The following is a 20,477-nucleotide window of genomic DNA, read 5'->3' on the forward strand; positions in this document are numbered from 1 at the left end:
CCCAGGCTCCACCCCAAATCTGCTGGGGCATACTGCACTCGCCCCCCCCCCCCATGGCCACAGCAATTTCTACATCCGGTGCCCTCTCTCAGAACCTTGCCCCTCCCCATCAGGAGGCTGGCGTGGATGGTGCCCCCAAAAGATATGCCCAGGCCTTAACCCCTAGTACGCGTGAACATGTCACCTTATTTGGAAACAGGGTCTCTGCAGATGTGATTAAGGATCTCAAGATGAGATATTCTTGGATTTGGGGTGGGCCGCAAATCTGAGGACTGGGACCCTTAGAAGGGGAAGCAGAGGGACAGCTAGGACACAGAGACACAGGGACACCTGCGGGAAGACCATGTGACATGTGAAGACGGACGCAGACCCTGGAGGGGTGCAGTCACACACCTAGGAGGCCAGGACCCCCCAGAAGCTGCAAAAGGCAAGGGAGGGTTCTCCCCAGAGCGCTGGGAGGCAGTGCGACTCTGCTGACACACCTCGGTTTGCAACTTCTGGCCTCTAGGAGTGCGAGAGAAAAACTTTATGTGGTTTTAAGGCTCGAAGTTTGTGATCATGTGAGCAGCCCTAGGAAACTAATCAGGAAGTGAGAGTGACTGCCTCCCCTGTGAACTTGCATGGGCTTGTGCCCGCCCTGAACAACAGAGCCCAGCTGAGCGCTGCTTGATGCCTTTTGAGGTTGGGGCATAGAAAGAATACAGTTTGACCTGCTTCTCTCCCAGGACCTGGGCCCCTAGACACCCCGCGTAAGCCACCATGCTTGGAGGAAGCCCGAATTAGCTCTGTGGGAAGATGGCATAGGGAGGCCCTCGCAGAGAAGAATGGGGACCCCAGCCAGCAGCCCACACCAACCTCCAGACACGAAAGGAAAAGAGCCTTCTAATGGCTCCCACGCCCAGACTTTGAGCGTTCTGGCTGTGGCCTGAGACGTCATGGGGCTGCCATGTGCCCTGCTGTGCCCTGTCCACTTCCTGGCCCTCAGTGGGGGTGAGCAGCACCGTGGCTTACGCACATGTCCTGGTTCTGCGTGGTTATGCAGGGGTAATAACCGCAACCCATGCTGAATCATATTCTGCACTGGAAAAAGACCCTGATGATTCGTGTGCACGGTCAAGTGCCTGAAGCACCGCCCAGTATGGTTACTGACCTCTCTCCAAGCCTTCCCCCTGGGCCCTATGCCACGCAGGGGCTGGGAGATGCCCACTGATACTTACTTCCCCTATGAAATGGGGGAGCATGCTGACCTCAGAGCCAGCAAACCACGCACATTCTCGAGGTGCAGGCACTGAACTTGGCACGGCATGTGGGAGGCCAGAGGGGCCACTAATGACCCTCCCTTGTCAGTCAGCTGCCACTCAGCAACTCCAGGCCCTTCCCTCAACCAGCTGGAAATGTGGGATTAGGAGACCTGCAGCCAGGCCCTGCTGGCCATCTCTCCCTCCGGGGGACAGGGCAGCTCGGGGGGGCGGGGCGGGCTGGGTACTTGAATGAACACGCTCACCTTATCCTGCGACCAGGGCAAGCCGCAGCGGGGCTCCTGCCCTAATAGGCCTCCCTGAAGAAACTAAGTGTTTCTCTTTTCGACAGTAGCCTGCCTGGGAGCAATTACTGCCCTAGCGGGGGCCCCTTCAAAGGCCAGGCAACTTCAATGTTTGCAATTTATTAAGCACCCCTTCGGAGGCCAGGTCACGAGCCCAGCTAAGAGCGCATCTTGAGGGAGGGTGGAGAACGTGGCGCTGTCAGCCGGAGAGGCTGGAACAGCTACCTGGAATGGGCTGGGTTCTCGGGAAAGCATCACCTCCCGGCTCCTTGGGGAAGATGGGCCTCAGCCCAGCTTCATCAGCTGCTGGAGAGTTTCAGAGGCCAGCACAGCCCAGTCTCCCCCATCAGCAACCACACTTGCAGGGTGAGTGAAAATCACCCACACAATTAGAGCTACCGTTTTGGGGGAGATTATCATGTGCTAGGCACTGGGCTTCACACGCATTAGCTCGCTGCATCCTGACAATACAGGACTAAGGGCACAGGTGCTGGTGGTATTTATTTTATTTTATTTATTTTATTTTATTTATTTTATTTTATTTGATTGCTTGATAGGGAGACGGCACGCATGCTCACGAGCAAGAAAGCCTGGAACCTACAGGAAGCACACTTTCTCTCCCACAGTGCTGGGAAGGGAAGCAAGATACCCACTTTGAGCTGCACACAGCTGGTGGACCCCTGCCCAGGATCGTGAGGCGGCCGCTGTGCCCCTGAGGGAGAGGCAGCCCTGAGGAAAGGCTCTGGAAGGGAATTAAAGCCAGTCCTTTAAGTTGGAGCTCAGCAATCACATGAAAGTTGTTATCCCGCTTCTTGCTGAAAGAGTCAGGGGACTTTCAAGTCCCCACAGCAATGAGGGGCTGCTCTGCCACTGTTCCTCCCAAGCGGGTCCTGGGGGCGCCAAGGCTGGCATGACCCTGAGGAACCGGAAGGAACAGCCTTGGGGTTATTCCATCCCGAAGAGGCCACGCAAGACCGGTCCTTCGCTTGGGAGGCAGCCCACGGTGGACATCGCGTCACCGGGGGTCAGAGGAGAGGGCGGGGCCCGTGACCTTGACCAGCCCCTTCCTCGCAAATCACTCTGACTTTTACAGCCTCATTTTTCTCATCCACAAACAGAACTAATGCACGGTTAGACTGAAAACGAGAAATAATTGTTAAAGCCTGTGTTTATTGAATACTTTTATTTGTGTTACGTGCTTTATAAAGATTCTCTGGCTCTGTCCTCCCAACGGCCCAAGAGGTATTATTATCCCAGCTTTGCAGATGAGGGAGCAGAGTCCAGGGAGAGAGAGCGACACAGCCAGTAACTCTGACTCCAGCGTCGTTGCATCGAGCCACCACGTGACATGGTTTGGTAATGATGTCAGAGCTTGGTGCACCGTGGATATGAGAGTGTTTGCTATTGCTATGATTAATTTCCCCCCAAATCACACTTTCATGCTGAAGTACGGCTGTAGCTATAAGTTCTTTTTTAAATAATCTTAAAAATGGAGGTAGACCCATGCCCTCACTTGGGGGCAGCGTGCATCCAATCATCTGGGCCACGGGTCCCCCTTCCTGACCCATGACAGACACTGCTCAGCAATCCCAGCTCAGCTAAGTATTCTTTCTTGCGGAGCCGGGTTGCAACCATGCGAGTACAAACACTTGCACCGCTGTGCTCATGACACGGCACTAGGAGGCAAGATATTGATCATCTGTCCTTGGGAGCCGAAAGAGCCGACTGCAGATCAGTGACAGAGAATCTGGAGGCAGAGAAAGGTGACAAAGCCCTTCCCGACATCCAAGCAGACCTGCGCTATCAATCCCAGACCTTCAGACTTCTGCGCTCGGCCACGCTGTTGGCAACAGTGTGCAGAGGTGACCACGTGGCCTCCGTGGGCCCCGAGTCTGAATCACCCATTCTCTGCCAGTTAAGAGCGTGCTGTGGGGCGGGCTGCTCAATCTCACCAAGCCTCGGGTTCCTTCGTGCAAAAAACCGGGGATGATGACAATTGGGACAGAACAGCATGACTCAGAAAGCACCCAGAATGGACTGGGTCCACCATGAGTGGTCACTAGGCAACTACTCTCGGACCGTTGTTATTATGCAGACTGTAGAAATAACACTCTGTCCTGTGCTCCTCCCCCAGTTTGCCCGAGAACCACGTCGTAGGGGACAACCTCTTGAAGTCCTGTAAGAGCCTCCGGGGTTGGCTGGAGGGGAGGGAAGGGTGGAAATGGGACTGCTATGACTAAGCGCCAGTCCTGCCTGAGTTCCAATATCAGCTCCTTCACCTCCTAGCTGTGTGACCTTGGCCATGTTACTTAACCTCTCTGGGCCTCAGCTGCCTGTCTCTGAAATGGGGGTGCTACTAGTGCCTCCTACAGGGTCGGACTCAGCGTAGGCACAGCACTCACTGTGCACCCTGGTTGGCCCAAAGGGGGCACTCCCCCAAGCGCTGGTGATTACTATGATTATTACTGTCAAGTAGAAAGAGCCAGAAGACTGCTCTGCCCTAACTTCCTTCCTTCTATGATTATTGTCCCCTATTATGATTATTACTAAACCTCAGGTTGCCGCACCTCCTGCCATTTTCAGCCCGCTTTTACTTAAACGGATTCTGAACAGCCAGAAGCCTCCCCCAGGTTCCAAGTCCAAAAGCACAGCGTGTGGAAACCCTGGGCAGGTGTCGCTAATGTGCTGATGGCTGAGAACCTGGGCAGGAGCTGGAAGGGCTGAGTGCCCGGCCGCCATCACACAGATCCAGGGTTCAAGGGTGGAGAAGCTCACGGGCGAGTTCTGGAGCCAATCCCCAGCCCAGTTCTACCACTTCCTTGCTGTGTGACCTTGAGCAAGTGACGACCTCTTGGAGCCTCCGTTTACTCATCTTTCTGTAAAGGATGATTCCAGCATGGACTTACTGCAGGGGCTGTTTTGGGATTCGTTGGAATATAAAATTCACTGTGTGGGGTGCCGGGCCTAGAATATTCATTCTGTGGATGCTGGCTGTCACCATTTCTCTCCCATGGGCACCGGGAGTCTCTGCTGTCAGCTGTCGCTCACGCCCACTCTGCCCGTTCAACACAATCTCCACGCAGAGCACACAGGGGACCCAGATCCAGGGGCTGTGTCACATGCATCCCGCCAGCACCTGGCACCCACTCCATTGCCGGCAGTGCTCCAACAACACGAGAGACCCACGGCGCCCTGGGGTGCGGGGCTGGGGGCGCGGGATCCAGCCAACAGGGCTCTCTACAGACCCCACTCAAGGAAGACGAGAAAACAGGTGCACTCAGGAGACACTCTGCCCTTTCTCCTTGGCGTGTTTCCCCTCTCTCCGGCAGAAGAAGAGAGAACACAGGCATTCAATCACAGTCCTAAAAAGCAATCATAACAAGAGCGCTAAAATACACTTTGCTCCATGTTTGTGCTTGGATTTTCGGGAGGCCCATCTCAGTGCTCTGAAATGGCAGCAACTTCCTCAAAATCTGATCAATCAGAGATGTCAGGTTTTGAACTAAAAAGGGAAGCAATCTTCTAAAAAGCTGATAGTTGGGTCATCAAAGGAACAGAACGAACAAGAAGAGTCGCTGAGACACTGTGGGTACCACAGGCCAGACAGAAAAAGGTCGGGAAAGACATGCGCGCTGCTGACTGTCGTCATGTTCCGGGGCCGGACGAAGGGAGGACAGGCTGTCACCGCAACCGACTCGGGGTATGACTTGACTTTTCTACAACTACGTTTACTAGCAAAGAAAGAAAAGGTAAAGATTTTTTAAAAACACGTATTTCATGTAGCCAAGGTGGTATCTGCCAGGAGTCTATCTTTACAAATAGAAGATATATTAGTAGAGATAGTTTTCACACTATGCAAATAAATTTTTTTTTTAGATCCTGTTTCTGTCTAAACCTCTGCCCGCCGTTGAACACCCACGGGCACATCTTGCCTGTGGCAACTGTTACTATAATGTAATGTTTTAATGGCGATTTCTTCCTCGCTTATTCCTTCTTGTTTATTAATGGGAATTTTTCCTTAGGGAAGAGTTGTTGCTTCTCCCTCGTCTATTTATTTCGTTCTTTACGTAATTACATTAGTAGGATGCATGGCTGTTTCCTGCATTCTCTGGCCACCGGGAGCTCTTCTGATAGGCTGATGGGTTCGGTGATCCCTCCCGCAGCACATTCTTGCTTTGTGGGACCTACCACAGGATGCCCCGGGCTCCTCTCGGACCTTCCCTGCCCAAGACCTGGAATCACCATTTTTACGAAGACTTCTGGTCTTTTTTTTTTTTTTTAAGATTTTATTTATTAGAGAGAGAGAGCACAAGCAGGGGTGGGGGGAATGGCGGAGGGAGAGGGAGAAGCAGGCTCCTGGCTGAGCAGGGAGCCCAATGTGGGGCTTGATCCCAGGACCCTGGGATCATGACCTGAGCTGAAGGCTTAACCCACTGAGCCACCCAGGAGCCATGTCCCCCACCCCCAATCTCCGCTCCCCACCCCCAGGCTCCTTTTATTTAGAAAATAGTATTTGGAAATTCAGATCTGGGCACTAGGTGGGGTGTCCCTGCTTCCCACCCTTCTCCATGAATAGAGCAAAGAACTATACATGTGTTAAATCACCCATATACACACACAGCTATATGTCTGTGTCTATTTAGCGGCATGCGCACACATACATATATTGTCTCTTTTTTTGATAAATGTGTCCATATCGATACCTTTGATTCAGTCCCACAAGGTTTATTTCCTACTTCCCTTACTTGTAATGTTTTCTGAAAGTGAGAACTTGGCTCGCCTCATGTGAAACATAGTTGCTTAGCTTTTTAACCCTAGTGCACAAATGAAATAGTTTCAGAATTCCTAATCCATATGCTTTTTGGGGGGGCGGGGGAAGGGCAAAGGGAGAGGGAGAGAGAGAGAGAGAGAGAGAATCTCAAGCCAGCTCCACATTCTGTGCTGACCCGAACGCGGGGCTCGATCTCATGACACCGAGATCACGACCTGAGCCAAAATCAAGAGCCAGACGCTTAACCAACTGAGCCACCCAGGTGCCCCCATATGCTTTTGAGAAAAAAAATAAAAAACAACCAAAACCGCCACCTGGAATACGGTGTTTGTGTATAGTTCTCTTTGTCTTTCGCCTTACAACATCGGTCAAAACAATGTTTTCCAACATTACTTAGCCGAGTGCCTTTCTTCTCCACTCTCTCTCAGTGTGGTGGTGTGAATCCTCGGGGACACAGATTCCTTTGTCTTCGTTTGGCTCAGTCTGCACTCCGTCTATACCCCCCACAGCCTGGCTGATTTTTAAAAATTTACATACAGTAAAATCCAGCCTTCGGCGTACGGTTCTGTGGGTTTCGACCAGTGCACGGAGCCACGTGCCCAGCACTGCAGTTCCGTACAGAACCGTCTCCCACGTCTGCTGCCCATTCTGAGAATCCTTCACAAATTCTTGAAGCAAGTCCTTTGTCAAAAACGCGATTAGAACCCATTTTCTTCTCCAACTTTGTGGCTTGTCTTTCCGCTCTCTTGAAAGTGTCTCCCGCAGAGCGCAAGTTTTTAATTTTGATAAAATCCCATTTGCCAAATTCTTCTTTGATGGATCTTGCCTCTGATGTTCTATCTAAAAACTCTTTCTCCGGGTGGCACGGATTTTCTCCTGCGTATTCCCCTAGAAGTCGTCTGGCTTTATCTTCTCCATTTTGAGATCATTTTCACGGAAGGTGCGGAGGTTTGGGTAAAGGTTCGTTTGTTTGCACACAGACATCCAACTGTCCCAGCACCGTTTGTTGAGAGGACTATCCTCTCTCCATTGAATTACCTTTGCGCTTCTGCAAGCATCAGCTAAATGTATTTGCGTAGGTTTATTTCCGGCCTCACTCCTCTGGCCCGTTGATCGATGTGTCTGTCCTCTAATACTGCCCGCACCACCTTGCTTAACGCAGCCTTACAGTAAGTCCCGGCATCAGGGAGCAAGATCTCCAACAGCGCTCTTTGCTTGAGAATCGTTTTGGTTTCCCTAGTTTCTCCGTCTGTCCATTTGAGGGCTCAGAATCAGCTTGTAAATATCCACAAAAAAGCCTACCAGAATTGGAAATGGGGATTGCACTGAATCCGGATCAAATGAGAGAGACCTGACATCTCAATCACACGGAGCCTTCCTGTCCACGAACACAGTGTCTCTCTCCATTTATTTACGTCTTTTTTGTTTTGCACTTGTCAGCGTACAAATATGACACGTGTTTTGTTATGTATACCCGAGGACGTTCGGGTGCTACCCTAAACTGTATTTATGAATTCTGAATCCCAGTAATTCATTGTCAGCTTACAGAAATACAACGGATTTTTGTAGGCTGACTTTCTTTTTTTTTTTTTTTTTTTAAAGATTATTTATTTATTTATTTGACAAAGAGAGAGACAGCCAGCGAGAGAGGGAACACAAGCAGGGGGAGTGGGAGAGGAAGAAGCAGGCTCATAGCAGAGGAGCCTGATGTGGGGCTCGATCCCACAACGCCGGGATCACGCCCTGAGCCGAAGGCAGACGCTTAACCGCTGTGCCACCCAGGCGCCCCTTGTAGGCTGACTTTCTTATCATTCCACCTTGCTAAATTCATTTTATTGGTTCTAGGAGCTTTTTTGGAGATTCTTTGGAAATTCCCACATAGACGATCAGTCTTTGTAAATAGGGTCGCATGTCTTCTTTCCATATCTGTGTGCCTTTTATTTCTGTTTATTGACTCACTGCACTGATGACAACTTCTTGAATGATACCGAATGGGAGTGGTGAGAGAAGACATTTTTGCCTCGTTTCAATCTTAGAAGAAAGCACTTAGTAGAAAGCCTTTTTCTCTCTTAGAAGATAGCTTTGTGGTAGATGCTTACGAGCTGATTCTCACCACTAGTACGTTTAGCTGGAGGTTTGTGCGGATATGCCCGTCATCGAGGCAAGGAAGTTCCCTTTGATTCCTGGTGTGCTGAGAGTTTTTATCGTAACTGGACATCGAACTTAGTTAAATGTTTTTTCCGTGCATATTTTTTTTTCCCTTTAGTCTGCTAGTAACATTGATTTTCACACGTCGATCCAGCCTTGCATTCCTTGGATAAACGAATCCCCACTTGGTCATGGTAGATATCCCTTTTATAGACTGAATTTGATTTGCTAATATTTTGTTGAGTATTTTTTGCACTCAACATATCCTGAAGGGTAGTGGTCAGTGGTTTTCTTGCAATGCATGTGTTTGGTCATGGTATTACATGGCGTTGGCCTCACAAAATGGGCTGGGAAGCACGGTCTCTTTTTTGGGGGGGGGGATTTATTTGTTTATGAGAGAGAGTAAGTGGGGCGGAGGGGCTGAGAGAGAGGGAGAGAGAGAATCTCAAGCAGACTCCCTGCTGGGCACAGAGCCCAATCCAGGGTTCGATCTCACAACCCTGAGACCATGACCTGAGCTGAAACCAAGAGCTGGACCCCCAACCGACCGAGCCACACAGGCGGCCCGCATTGTCTCATCTTTTATTTCCAGGAAGAGACGGCATAGTACTTTTTTTCCCTTAACTGTTCAAAAAGGTTCATTAGTGAAAGCATTCAGACCCGAGTTTTCTACTTTGGACGGTTTTTGAATACAAATTCAAGTGTTCTGACACGTACACAGAACTCCAGGTTTTTCTATATTTCTGAGTGTTCATAGTTTACATCTTTCAAGAAATTGGTCTATTCATCTAAGTTGTAGAATTTATAGGCTGAGAATTATTGTAATGTGCCCTAATTATCTAAGATTTTTTCAACTGTCAGTAATTACATAAATATGCATATTCAATTTTTTCCTATCTCATTTGGACTGCCGTAAAAATCAGCCACCATCACAAATAAAAATACCCTTAGGGGGGCGCCTGGGTGGCACAGCGGTTAAGCGTCTGCCTTCGGCTCAGGGCGTGATCCCGGCGTTGTGGGATCGAGCCCCACATCAGGCTCCTCTGCTATGAGCCTGCTTCTTCCTCTCCCACTCCCCCTGCTTGTGTTCCCTCTCTCGCTGGCTATCTCTATCTCTGTCAAATAAATAAATAAAATCTTTAAAAAAAAAATACCCTTAGAGGATCCTTATCAAACAGGTACTGCATAGTAGCCATGCCCCTTCCCCCCCCCCCCAAGAATAAGCAGGAAGCAGCCTTGGAGAGTTTGGCACGCTCATTCTTCTCTCCCAGCAGAACTATTGCAGGGAAGCACGGGGACATAGTCAGCTGGCAAGGCCAAACTGCCCAATGATGTAGGTAGGGATTCTGTGCGGGGGTCCCGGCCTACCTCTCCATGACCCTCAGCCGGTCCCTTCCCCTCCTGCTGGCTCTCAGCATCCCCATGTATAAAATGGAAAGTTGGGGGCTGCAATCTGTCCGCATAGATGGGTTCCTGCCACCTGATGCCCATGGGACCCCTGTGATGAGCAGACCCCACCGTGGGCCATGGCTGTTACTCGACTCCTTCAACACAAAGGCAAGCCTCTCGGACGGAAAGGGTCTGACTGCTCAGCCCACATCCCAGGCGAGTGTGAAGACCACGAACACTTCCTAGTGGGATCTGATCCTTTTAAAAAAAAAATGCAGGCTCTGTGCTGTGTTCAGGCCAGAACGCAAATGAAACTAGCGGTCAAGATAGGAGCTTTGGGGTCAAAAGATCTGGTTCAGGGCCTTCCTCGGCCACACTCACTCCTTCATTGAAGAAATATTTCCTAAACACCTGTGTGCCAGCCTCTGTCATGGGCGGGGAGACGAAGTGTTTAAAGAACGAGCAGGCTCTGCTCCACAGAGAGAGTCGTGAAATAAATACTCCCAATTTACGAAGGGATGAAAGAGTTCTCGCTCCCCCCCACCCCGAGCTGTGGCGAGGGTCCAGGGGTGACGCGGGTAGATCACCTGCTTGCTATTGGTGGGTGCTCGTCAAAGGGGTGCCGCCCAAGCCCAGTCTGGAGAGGGAGAGTCGGGAGAACAGACACTGGCAAGGCCCGTCCGAGGAGGGGCCACCCCAGCCCATGCGGCTTCCCCAGTGCAGCCGACACTCGGTGTGGGCTCCGGCGAAGCCCAGCCTACAGGGCAGGTCTGCAAAGCAGCAGGCTGTCCCTAGCCACGGAGACACCGAAGCCGCACGAGACACGTGTCCCACAGCCACAAGCATTGGAGTGATGACCCAAAACGTGGGACACTCTTGGGAAGAGAGATCCTGCCAGAGGAACCCCAGCCAGGATGGCAGCCTACTCCTACCGGCGGCAACGACATGGGCCTCCCACCCTGGCCTGACCTCAGGGGTGAAGGCTGTGCGGCCAGGCAGCCTCCAGACAACTGCACTGGGCTTGAGAAGCTTGGTGACTTCTGAGAAGGACACACGTCCTTCATTTCCTCTCTCTGCATTCTTCCGTTATCTGGTCAAGCTAGGGCACTAGGGACGCGACAGCAAAGCACGTGGCCTCTGCAGGGCCTGAGGGGCCAGGGCCCCAGATCCCTGTGTGACCCTGACCAAGTTACTGCCCGTCTCTGAGCCTCAGTTGTTCATCTATTAAACTGCACTCTTGATGCCCACCATGGGGCTACCGGGAGGACTACGTAGGAGTGTATCCTACGGGGTCGAGCGCAGTGCCTGATTCATAATAACTGCTTACTAAATAGCAACTGCCATCATTATTATTATTTTAACTGCCAGTCGATCTGGCTGTCCTCAAAGGAACAAATAGGGTTTTATGGTCCGTTCTGCGGTGGGGGCTAGAAGCTGGGGGTGGGGGGGAGGTAGGTGCAAAGGAACAAGAGAGGTCTAAAGGTAAGTGCTGAAGGGGGAGTTAGCCCCTGCCGGGAGGGTGGGACGGCTCCGCGCTCCACCCCAGCCACCCCCAGGGTAAGCGCTGGGAAGTGCCTGACCTCCTCCTGAGAGCCTCTCCCCCTGGTACTTGACTTGCCCGCCCCTGGCCTCAGAAGCGGAGTGAGCAGATGGAGGCCAGGCAGAGAGGAGGCAGCGTTTCCACCCCGGGAAAGCTCTGCACAGCAGCAAGGAGCCCTATTGACAAATAAAGCCTGTTCTTGGCTCCGCCACCCACCAAGCCAGGCCCCTTTATTCCATGTCATTCTGCCTGATTCCTGACAGTGCATTGGCAATACACGGAATTCATCAGTCCTGGAGGCCCGAGCGAGTGTGGGCAGGTGCTAGCACATTCGAGGGAACTTGGAGGGGGGACGTGAGGTGGTGGCAGCGAATGTAAAGTGCTTTACTGTGGCGGGGACCGAGGCAGGAAAGGCCTCTTCCGGAGGTGGGCATTTTCTGAGCAAATAAAGCCTCTGACTTGTCTGCCACCGGGTAGCAAGCTGAAGTGACCGGAAAACTTCCACGGAATTATTTTTCTGCTGCCTTGTTTCAAAACGGGCATGGCCCTACTGTGGCTGCTTTCATGCTTATAAAAGTAGTATTCGCGCCATCGAGAGCCCACGCGGGGATGTAAAGAACAGTGGAACTCGCCCCCGGTCTTACCGCCTTCGGATAACCAGCTGACATGTCGGTAACTGGGCCGTGTGGCTGTTTCTCCCGTTCTCTGCGCATATTTTTACACACATCTACGGTCTGAGTGAGATCCTCTTAGGTCAGCGGTTTTGCAGCCTGTGTTCCCCACTTAATAATAGACCTTGGACATCCTTCCGTCACTAACTGCGGATTCTGAACATCATCTTTTCACGGCTGCACGGTCTTGGGTGAATCACACACCCTGGGTGATCGGGCTCTGTTCACTCTGTCAGCATCATCTGGCCCCTTCTCCCCACCTGGCCCTCTGCACTCAACCACACGGGCCTTCCTCTGCCTCCGGGCACATTTCACACCATTTACTTAAGCGTTTGCTATTCTTTCTGCCTGGAATACTCATTTCCTCCTTCACATCAGTAATTTTCTTCCCTTCTTTCAAATTTCAACTGAAATGTTTCTTCCTCCAGGAAGCCTTCCCAGATATCCAAGATCAGAGCCGATCTCCACCCACACGGTTCCATGTGCTTTGCCCTCTTGTTACTTATCCTGATTGTAATTAAACAATTGAGTAATTCCACCCCGCCCCGCCCCATCTTCCCACTAGAAAGTAAGATCCTAGAGATCAGAGACTCCATCTGTCTTGCTCAGCTCAGAAGCCACAGGGTGAGCACTGTGTCTGACACACAGGCATCCTTAGCATATACTTGCTGATTTAAACGAAGGAAGGGAAGGAGGGGCAGCCATGGACACTCACTGTCATTATGTAATGTCCCCTCCCTCCCGCCTTCCCACTCTCCTTCCGCCCTTCCCACCTCATAAGACACCTGCCGGTGGGCTACCTGTTTCGGCGTCTCTCTGTGGCTATGGGGGCCTGCAGGTGAAGGGGGACAAAGTATGGAATGTGCTCATACGTTTCCTGTCACGTCATCACACAGCACTCTCTCTGCGAGAGAGGAAAACTGCTCTCAGGCCTCAGGAAGAGGAATAACCAGGCTTCTCAAGCACAGGTGATCTGTTTTCATCTCACGGACATCTCTGACCTACTTCCCTCTTTGAACTGGCTGCCAGGAAGCTCAGGGCCAAATCTCTGTCCTGCCTTTAGTGAGTGTTCTGGGAAAGACCCTCACCTTGGCTTCAACTCTTTTCTCTCAGCCCCCCTATACCTTCTCCCCAATCTCCTCACTCATTCATTATTTTAAAAAATCTTTGTTCAGTGCTGAGAAGCTATCACTCATCTTTTTTGAAATTGGGGGTGAGTGGGGAATAAATGGAATTAAAACTGCCCACAGGCCAAATGCAATGTGGTAGGCTGAATAAAATAGACCACATTAGCAGAAAAACTGGTGACCTTGAAGAAAGTGTGTGGTTTGTTGAATAGCATGGTACCAACATCAGTTTCTCGGCCTCGACAGACCTACCGTGGTTATTACATATGATGTTGATATTAGGAGAAGCTGGATGAAGGACAAATGGGAAATCCCTTTGTGACTTCTCAGTAAATCTAAAATTAAATCTAAAAATAATGAGCTTCTTAAATAAAATGGGTGCACAGGCTACTGGGAGATTGTTTCCTCCCGGGAGTCCCTTCGAGGTGTCGTCTTTACCTGAGAACACGGCATGCGCTCTGGGGACCCGGGGGCGTTTCAGAATCAACCAGACCCATTCAATGTTTGTGGAGCTGCTACCATCAGCCCAGCTGGCCAGGTGCCGAGCATGGTTCTAGAACCAGAATCCCGATCCCCGCGTGGGAATCCCAGCTTTGCCTCGTACAAGCTGTATGACGCTCTGGGTCTCAGCTGCTGCACCTGTAAAATGGGCTCACCCGAGAAGCCGCTCTCATGGGGTGTGTGGGTGTGAGGTTTAATGGCATAAAGCAGAAAGAGGAGCCTGTCTCAGGCTATTGAGCAGAATGGTGGCTTATCACCAGCATATATTTCTTTCTCGCAGGTCTAGAGGCTGGAAGTCTGGGGCCAGGGGTCAACATGGTCAGGTTCTGGTGGGGACCCTCTTGCCGGCTGCAGACTGCCCACTTCTTGCGTCCCCACTTGTGGGGAAGGAGCTCTGTGGGGGACCCTCTAAGAAGGACACGAATCCCATTTGCAAGGCTCCACCCTCATGACCTAAGGCCATGATGTTGGGGGGGTTAGGGATTCCACAGATGAATGTGGGGGACACAAGCATTCCGTCCCTAACAGCGACACTCAATAAATTTAACCTTTATTATTAGTGTCATCGTCAGCTCGTTCCTCCTTTCATCCTTTCAACAATCCTGAGAAAGACGTGTTATTTATGATGCTTATCTGCGCAAGGGCAGGGAAGCGTGGACAGGTGCAGGGGCTCTCCAGGGTCACCCAGCTACGAAAGCAAACACAGCAAAGCTGGGATTTGAACCCAGTCTTCTGGACTCCAAACTCAGAGCTCTTCCAACTGCATCGTATGTCCTAAAAGAAGCTGACAGATGCCCCCTCTGTCGACCACTCCCACCCTGACACCACGACACGGCACAGGGCATCTCCTAAGCACCACTCTGCTCTGACCTTGACCTTTTCACGGCCTTTTCTTCTCCTCTGCATTGAGAATCAGGTGCCCCCACATTAGTGGGGCGTTCAAGGCCCTCTGCTACGAAGACAATCTCGTGTTTCGTTCCCCGGCCATGTGGTTACCCACGGTCAAACCTTCTGGCTCCCTCAGGGACACCCTCTTCCTCCCCAGCCCCTCTACCCCCAACCCGTCTCATTCTGCAAGGTAGGCTCCGACGCCACCTGGCCCAAGGTCACCACTCCCATCGCTGCTGCCCTGGCTTTCCTGCCATCAGGATTTAGCCCAAACACACACTGCCATTTATTTAGCTGATCTGTCTCCTGGGCCCAAGGTCCTTGTCCCTGCCTCGCTCCCTGTCACCACCCCCCCAAAGCCCCGAGCAAGTTCTAGCAGCGGGGCGGTACAGCGTGGCGGCTAAGGCCATGGGCTGTGGAACAGACACGGCCTGGGCTCAGTCCTGCTCTGCAACGTCAGCGGCGTGACCTTGGCAAGTCGCTTTCACCTTCTCTACGTGTCCACCTCACCAACTGGAAAATGCGGGTCACAGCCAACCCCCCGCAAGGGGCAGCCTGAGGGTTTAATGACATATGTGTGAAGTCAACTCCCAGGACCTGGCACACAGCTAGCCTTCTCTAAAGCATGTGCTAACGATACTATTTCAGTCATCGTGGGTTGCCCTGATGGACTGGCAGCCGGCAGCTGTGGGGTACAAGCCCAAGCCAGCTCCCGCTTTCTCCACGCCTCCTTCTCCGTGCTCCACCATAAACCTGAGGTCGGGGCCACTGAAGCCCCCGGCACTGCTGGCAAAACAGTAGTCACGAAGAGCTCAGCTGGCCTGCGGCCCCACGTGGGAGGCTGCCCTGCTCCAAGGACTGCTGGGAGATGGGCTCGGGAGGTCGGGGGACGGCCCCTACTGCTTGCTCTCGGCTGCGAATTGGAGGCATGCAGCCAGGGGGGCTCCCAGCAGTGACCAGTCCTCAAAGCGGGTGGGTGCTGACTGCCCCGCAGCAGGTCTGAGCGAAATCAGCTGCAAAGAGCTCCACACACAGCTTCTTCCCTTCCTCGGCCCCGCGCATGCAGCCCTGGCGCCCATCCCCTCCCGTGGGAGTTGGGCCGCTCACCTTGAGTCCGCTGCTTTCCGCTTCTGAGCCCGGGTCCACGCCGGTGACGTAAATGCCCAGGCCGTACTCGGCTCCCCCGCGGATTGTGAGGCCCAGGGACCGGCCGTCCCCCAGCACCAGGTTCACCTGCAGGAGGGACAAGAGATTGCTATTCGAGGGCCTGGAGGGTGACAAGAATGTTGTGGGGGGCAGCACAGCAGGCTCTGAAGTCCTTGGTATACCCCAAAGGGCACACCGATTCAGGCCTGGAACATTCCAGATCCCCTGCCCCAGCTCTGCCTCCAACTTGCTGAGTGACTTTGGGGAAGTCCCTCTCCCTCCTGGGGCCACAGCTGTAAGTACAGGAAAAGAAAGGTGATGAAGGAGGTGACCTCTAGAGATCCCTAGAGTGACACGACTCTCCACATGTGCTCCACACTGTGGGGACCACAGACCCCCAGCTGCCCTTCACCACACCAGTCAGCCAGGGGGAACCCGCCCTGGCCCCAGGCTCCTTCACCTTCCATCTTCCTTAGGGTCAAGGCTAAGTCCACTCCGCCTCCCTGGGGATCTCCCACCAGCCAGAGGTTCCCTGCCTCCCCCAGGAGTCTTCTGCTCTGCCACCCATCCCAGCAGCCCTCGGCAGTGTGGCCTCAGCTGTCCTTCCTTCTAGAAACACAGGGAGCACCTGCCGAATGAGGGCCCAGGGCTGGGCCAGGGGACCAAGAGACGACCCAGACCCAGTCCTGCTCCCGAGGGTCTCAGCAGAAGGGCACAGAGACCAGGAAGCAGAACAGGACAGTGTGATCAGAGCGTGACGGGGTGGCTCAGGGGCCACGATGATGCACAGAAGGTGCAAGGCCCTGGCTGGGGGCGAGGGTGGTGGTTGGGGGGCTTCCCAGAGAAGGTGACATCTCTGATGAGACTGGAGGGTGAACAGGAGTCAAACTGCCCGATGGGGGAGCCCGCTGTGTGACTTCGGGCAAGTCACTTAATCTCTCTGTGCCTCAGCCTCCTCACCTACAAAAGGAGGATGAAAATAAGCTTATAAAAAATAGGCTTATAAGAGACCTACGGAAAGGGTCACATTAAGAGATGACCACAGGCTAGTTTCCGGCGCACAGCGAATCTTGATAAACGTTAGCCACAGTTGGCTCCATTTTGCAGGTGACAAAACCAGACAAGGCCGCACAGCCACGGTTGACTCCTGCAGGCTGGCGGACGGTGGCCCGGAGAGAGCCCAACAGACCGAGTGCCTCTTGGGCGCTGCGTTCTAGGACCGCAGGCTCTGGGGGTGGCCCCAGCCCCTTCAGGCCAGAGTCGGCTCTGGGTTTGCTCGTCCGACAGGAAGACCACATCAGAAAGGAGAGCATCTATGAGGTCCACGACGCTCTCAGGGGGCACTTGGGAATGATCCCCCAGAAGTGTCGGCGAGATGGACGTGCTGGAAACGGCAGGCTCTGAGGACAGGCTAGACAACCCAGCCCTTGTGATCTGCCCCTCCCGGCCCAGCACAGCACCGCAGCCTGGACAGCTGCGAGGTGACGTGGGTTCGAGGCCCGCCCTGTTTGCTAGCACGCGCGGGTCTGGGCCCCCAGGGGGTGACAGTGTGCTGGTTACGGGTGCAGGCTCCGGAGCCAAACGGCTGGAGGGTCATCCCAGCAGCAACACTAGCTGGGTGTGCTACCCCGTGCGGAGGCCTCTCTTATCCTCCACGAAGACAGGGAGTGCACTCACACCACTTTACTGCATCATTGTTAGAGGCGAGGGGTCCGCACACTTGGAGCGCCTGGCATTGTGTCCTGCACAGCGGAGGCACTCAGAAAACGCTGGCTGTTGGTCTTATCTTCCCGGTGGCCCTCGCCGACCAGCCCTGAGGCTCGCTTGCACAGACAGGGGTGCCCTGGAAAGAAGGCCGAGGGGTCCTTCCCAAGGCTGCTGCCTCAGAGGCTGAGTCGGGCCGTGCAGTTGAGCTGTGGCTGCTGTTCGCTCCACTCGCTCACCTGGCCCCCAGTCTGGGCCAGGCCTCGTGCTGGGCACAGGATCACAGGAGCATGGGATGGGGTCCCCGTCCCCAGGACGGGGAGTGGTGGCGGCTGGTCGCTCACGGCTGAGTCCCTGCCAGGAGCTGCCTCCCCCCGCAACAGCTCACATCCAGGGACCGGGAGAAGAGGGCAGGCGAAAGCCCCACCCCTGCCTCAATTCAGGACAACCCTGCAGGCCCAGCACACCCCCAGCGCTGCCGTGGGACCGGCCGAGGCCTGGGCGGGGCTGGCATCACAGCCACTGCGCCCCCGGCCTAGCCCCGTGTCGCCCATGCCCCATTACCAGCGCTGAACCCAGAGCACTGCCCTGCTGTGGAGATAAATGGCCACACACTTAATAGCTTCAAACAGCTCAGATTTATTGTTACAAGTTCTGGAGATCAGAAGTCCAAAGTGAGTCGACAAGACAGCATTCCTTCCAGAGGCTCCTGAGGGGGGAATGTTTCCTTGCCTTTCCTAGCTTCCAGAGACCACCTGCCTTTGGCTCATGACCCCTTCTTCTAACTTCAAAGCCAGTGGGGCAGCACCTTCCCACCTCTCTCTGCTCTGGGCAGGACACCCCCTTTTTCTGACTCGTTCCCTCCTGCCTCCCCTGTGACTGCACTGGGCCCACCTAGAGAATACAGGAGACCCTCTTCATCTCAAGAGCCTGAACTTACCCACCTCGGCAAAGTGTCTTTGGCCACGGAAGGGGGCATCTTCCCAGGCTTCAGGGAAGAGGCGGTGGGAGTCTCGGGTCATCATTCTGTCTACCACAGGCACTCCCCTAGAGACCTCCTCAGGGAAATCTTGGTCTCAGAGTCCATTCTGGGGAGCCCGACCTCAGGCAGAGTATCCCAGAAATATGACCTCCAAGCTGTGAAGGCCTAGGGGGTCAGCCAGGGAAAGGGGGAGGGAAGACAAGTATTCTGGGGGCAGGAAGGAGTGCAAAAGCTCAGAACCTGGACGGAGCACAGCCCCCAGGAGTCCCACAGGGTTCTGTGTGACTAAAGCAAGGCGGGGAGGGGACAAGATAAGCCAGTGCGGGGCCATGAGCCAGGCCGAGAAGCCTGGGCTTGAGGCAAAAGAGAGACCTGCTCAGATTCATTCGGATTTTAGGAAGACTACTGGCCCACAGAGGGGACTGCTTCCTGGAGATCCTTCAGGAGAGGGTGTGCACCTTGAGACGGTGGTGGGGTAGGGGTGGGGGAGGCAGGGCTCAGACCTTCGGGAGACTGGCTGAGGACGGCGTGTGCAGCTCCCACCCGGATCCCCTGCCAGCAGAATGCACCCCTTCCTCCATGCTCTGCCTTCAGGGCCTGGGGTCCACACGCCAAGGCTCCAGCCCAGCTCATGGGGTGGCTTGGAGTCAGTCCCTCCCCTCCCCGACCTGGGCTCTCCAGCTCCAAGCCCAGAAGATTCTGGGAGGAGAGAGCCAAGAGGAGCCCCACGACAGCCAGATGGCAGCGGCTGTCTGCGGCAGCCCCCTCGGAACACTGAGAATGGAAACAAACCCCCCCGCCTCCCCACCACCTCCCCGTAAATCCGTTACATGGGAGTCAAATGGAGCCTGTATCACAGAGCTGTAATAACAGTCCTATCAACCACGGCGTAATCTGCCTCAGTCACTTGCTGGAATTCAACCAGCGTTTGGCAGGAAAGAAATTCACCTATGGGAAAGGGCACTGAGCTGCACAGCGAGAACGCCACTCCCACCGATAATATGAACAACTCATTAATTAGTCACTAAACGTACTGAGTATTTCCTGAATCCCAGGCACTGGTTGCATTACCCCATTTAATCCTTTCTCTTCCTTTGTGGTTTCTACTATTATGCCCATTTTCCCGATGAGGACACTGAGGCAGGAGGGGTGAAATGACATGGCCAAGGCCACACGGTCAGCAGCTGGCCAGCCTAGGCATTTAACCAGCATGCTGTGCTGCCTCCTCACAGCCCCGGGTTCAAATCCTGAGTCTGCACTTTACTCCTGGGAAACCAGGGGGCAGGGCCCACTTCTCTGATTCTCAGTTTTCCCCGTCAGTAAATTGAAAATTGAACAACATACCTGGGACAGGCACTGCCGCCCCCCTGCCTTCCTGCCTTGCTCTAGAACCCTGACCCTATCCAGGAAGCAACAGAGCAGCCCCCGAAGATGAAGTCAGTCTGGGTCAACTCCATTCCCCTCTGCCAGGGACATGGGTAATCTGGGCCAGTTCTAGCCAACGGACATGATGGAGGACGTCTGCTGATGGATGCTGGGAGCGATTCTCCCCTCAGAGAAGAAAGAGGCATAGGCACAGGATGAGAAGGGCCTTCTGCCTGCCTGCCCCGCTTCCACTCTGCTTTGGACACAGCTGTAATGGCAGGAGCAGCAGCTGCCATTCTGCAGCTATGAAGCAACAAGCCAAAGACAAAAGCCAACAAGAGGAAGGACAGACTCACCAACAAACCATATCTGGGGCCACCTAACCCCACTCCTCAAGGCGTCCTGTAGCCTGGACATTCAGCCCCAGGCAGGGTGGATATATGCACGATGACTCCTTCATGGACCTCAGATCTTATGTCATCTTCTCAATGAGGCCCTCCCTGGCCCTCCCTAGAATTATTCCACTCATACACCGTCCCCATGACTTTTCTTGTGTATCCCATTTACTATATACTATACATCACTTATTTGAACACACACACACACACACACACACACACACACACAGAGGAACATAAGCCTTTGAAGGCCATTCGAAAGAATGTGCTTGCCCCCTGCCCCCAGCTCCAGAACAATCTCACT

The 20,477-nt window shown here is 53.5% G+C and overlaps 1 protein-coding gene across 1 annotated transcript in view; it reads right to left on the reverse strand.

Annotated features, from left to right (window-relative positions):
• The window catches only part of WHRN (whirlin), an 86,260-nt gene that overhangs the window by 37,481 nt on the left and 28,302 nt on the right, over positions 1 to 20,477 (reverse strand). The window contains exon 3 of the mRNA XM_026513839.4: positions 15,686 to 15,811. Within this exon, the coding sequence (XP_026369624.2) occupies positions 15,686 to 15,811 (126 nt within the window). The remainder of the gene's footprint in view (positions 1 to 15,685; positions 15,812 to 20,477) is intronic.

Source organism: Ursus arctos, unplaced genomic scaffold (assembly GCF_023065955.2).
Source record: "Ursus arctos isolate Adak ecotype North America unplaced genomic scaffold, UrsArc2.0 scaffold_18, whole genome shotgun sequence".
Classification (NCBI taxonomy): domain Eukaryota; kingdom Metazoa; phylum Chordata; class Mammalia; order Carnivora; family Ursidae; genus Ursus; species Ursus arctos.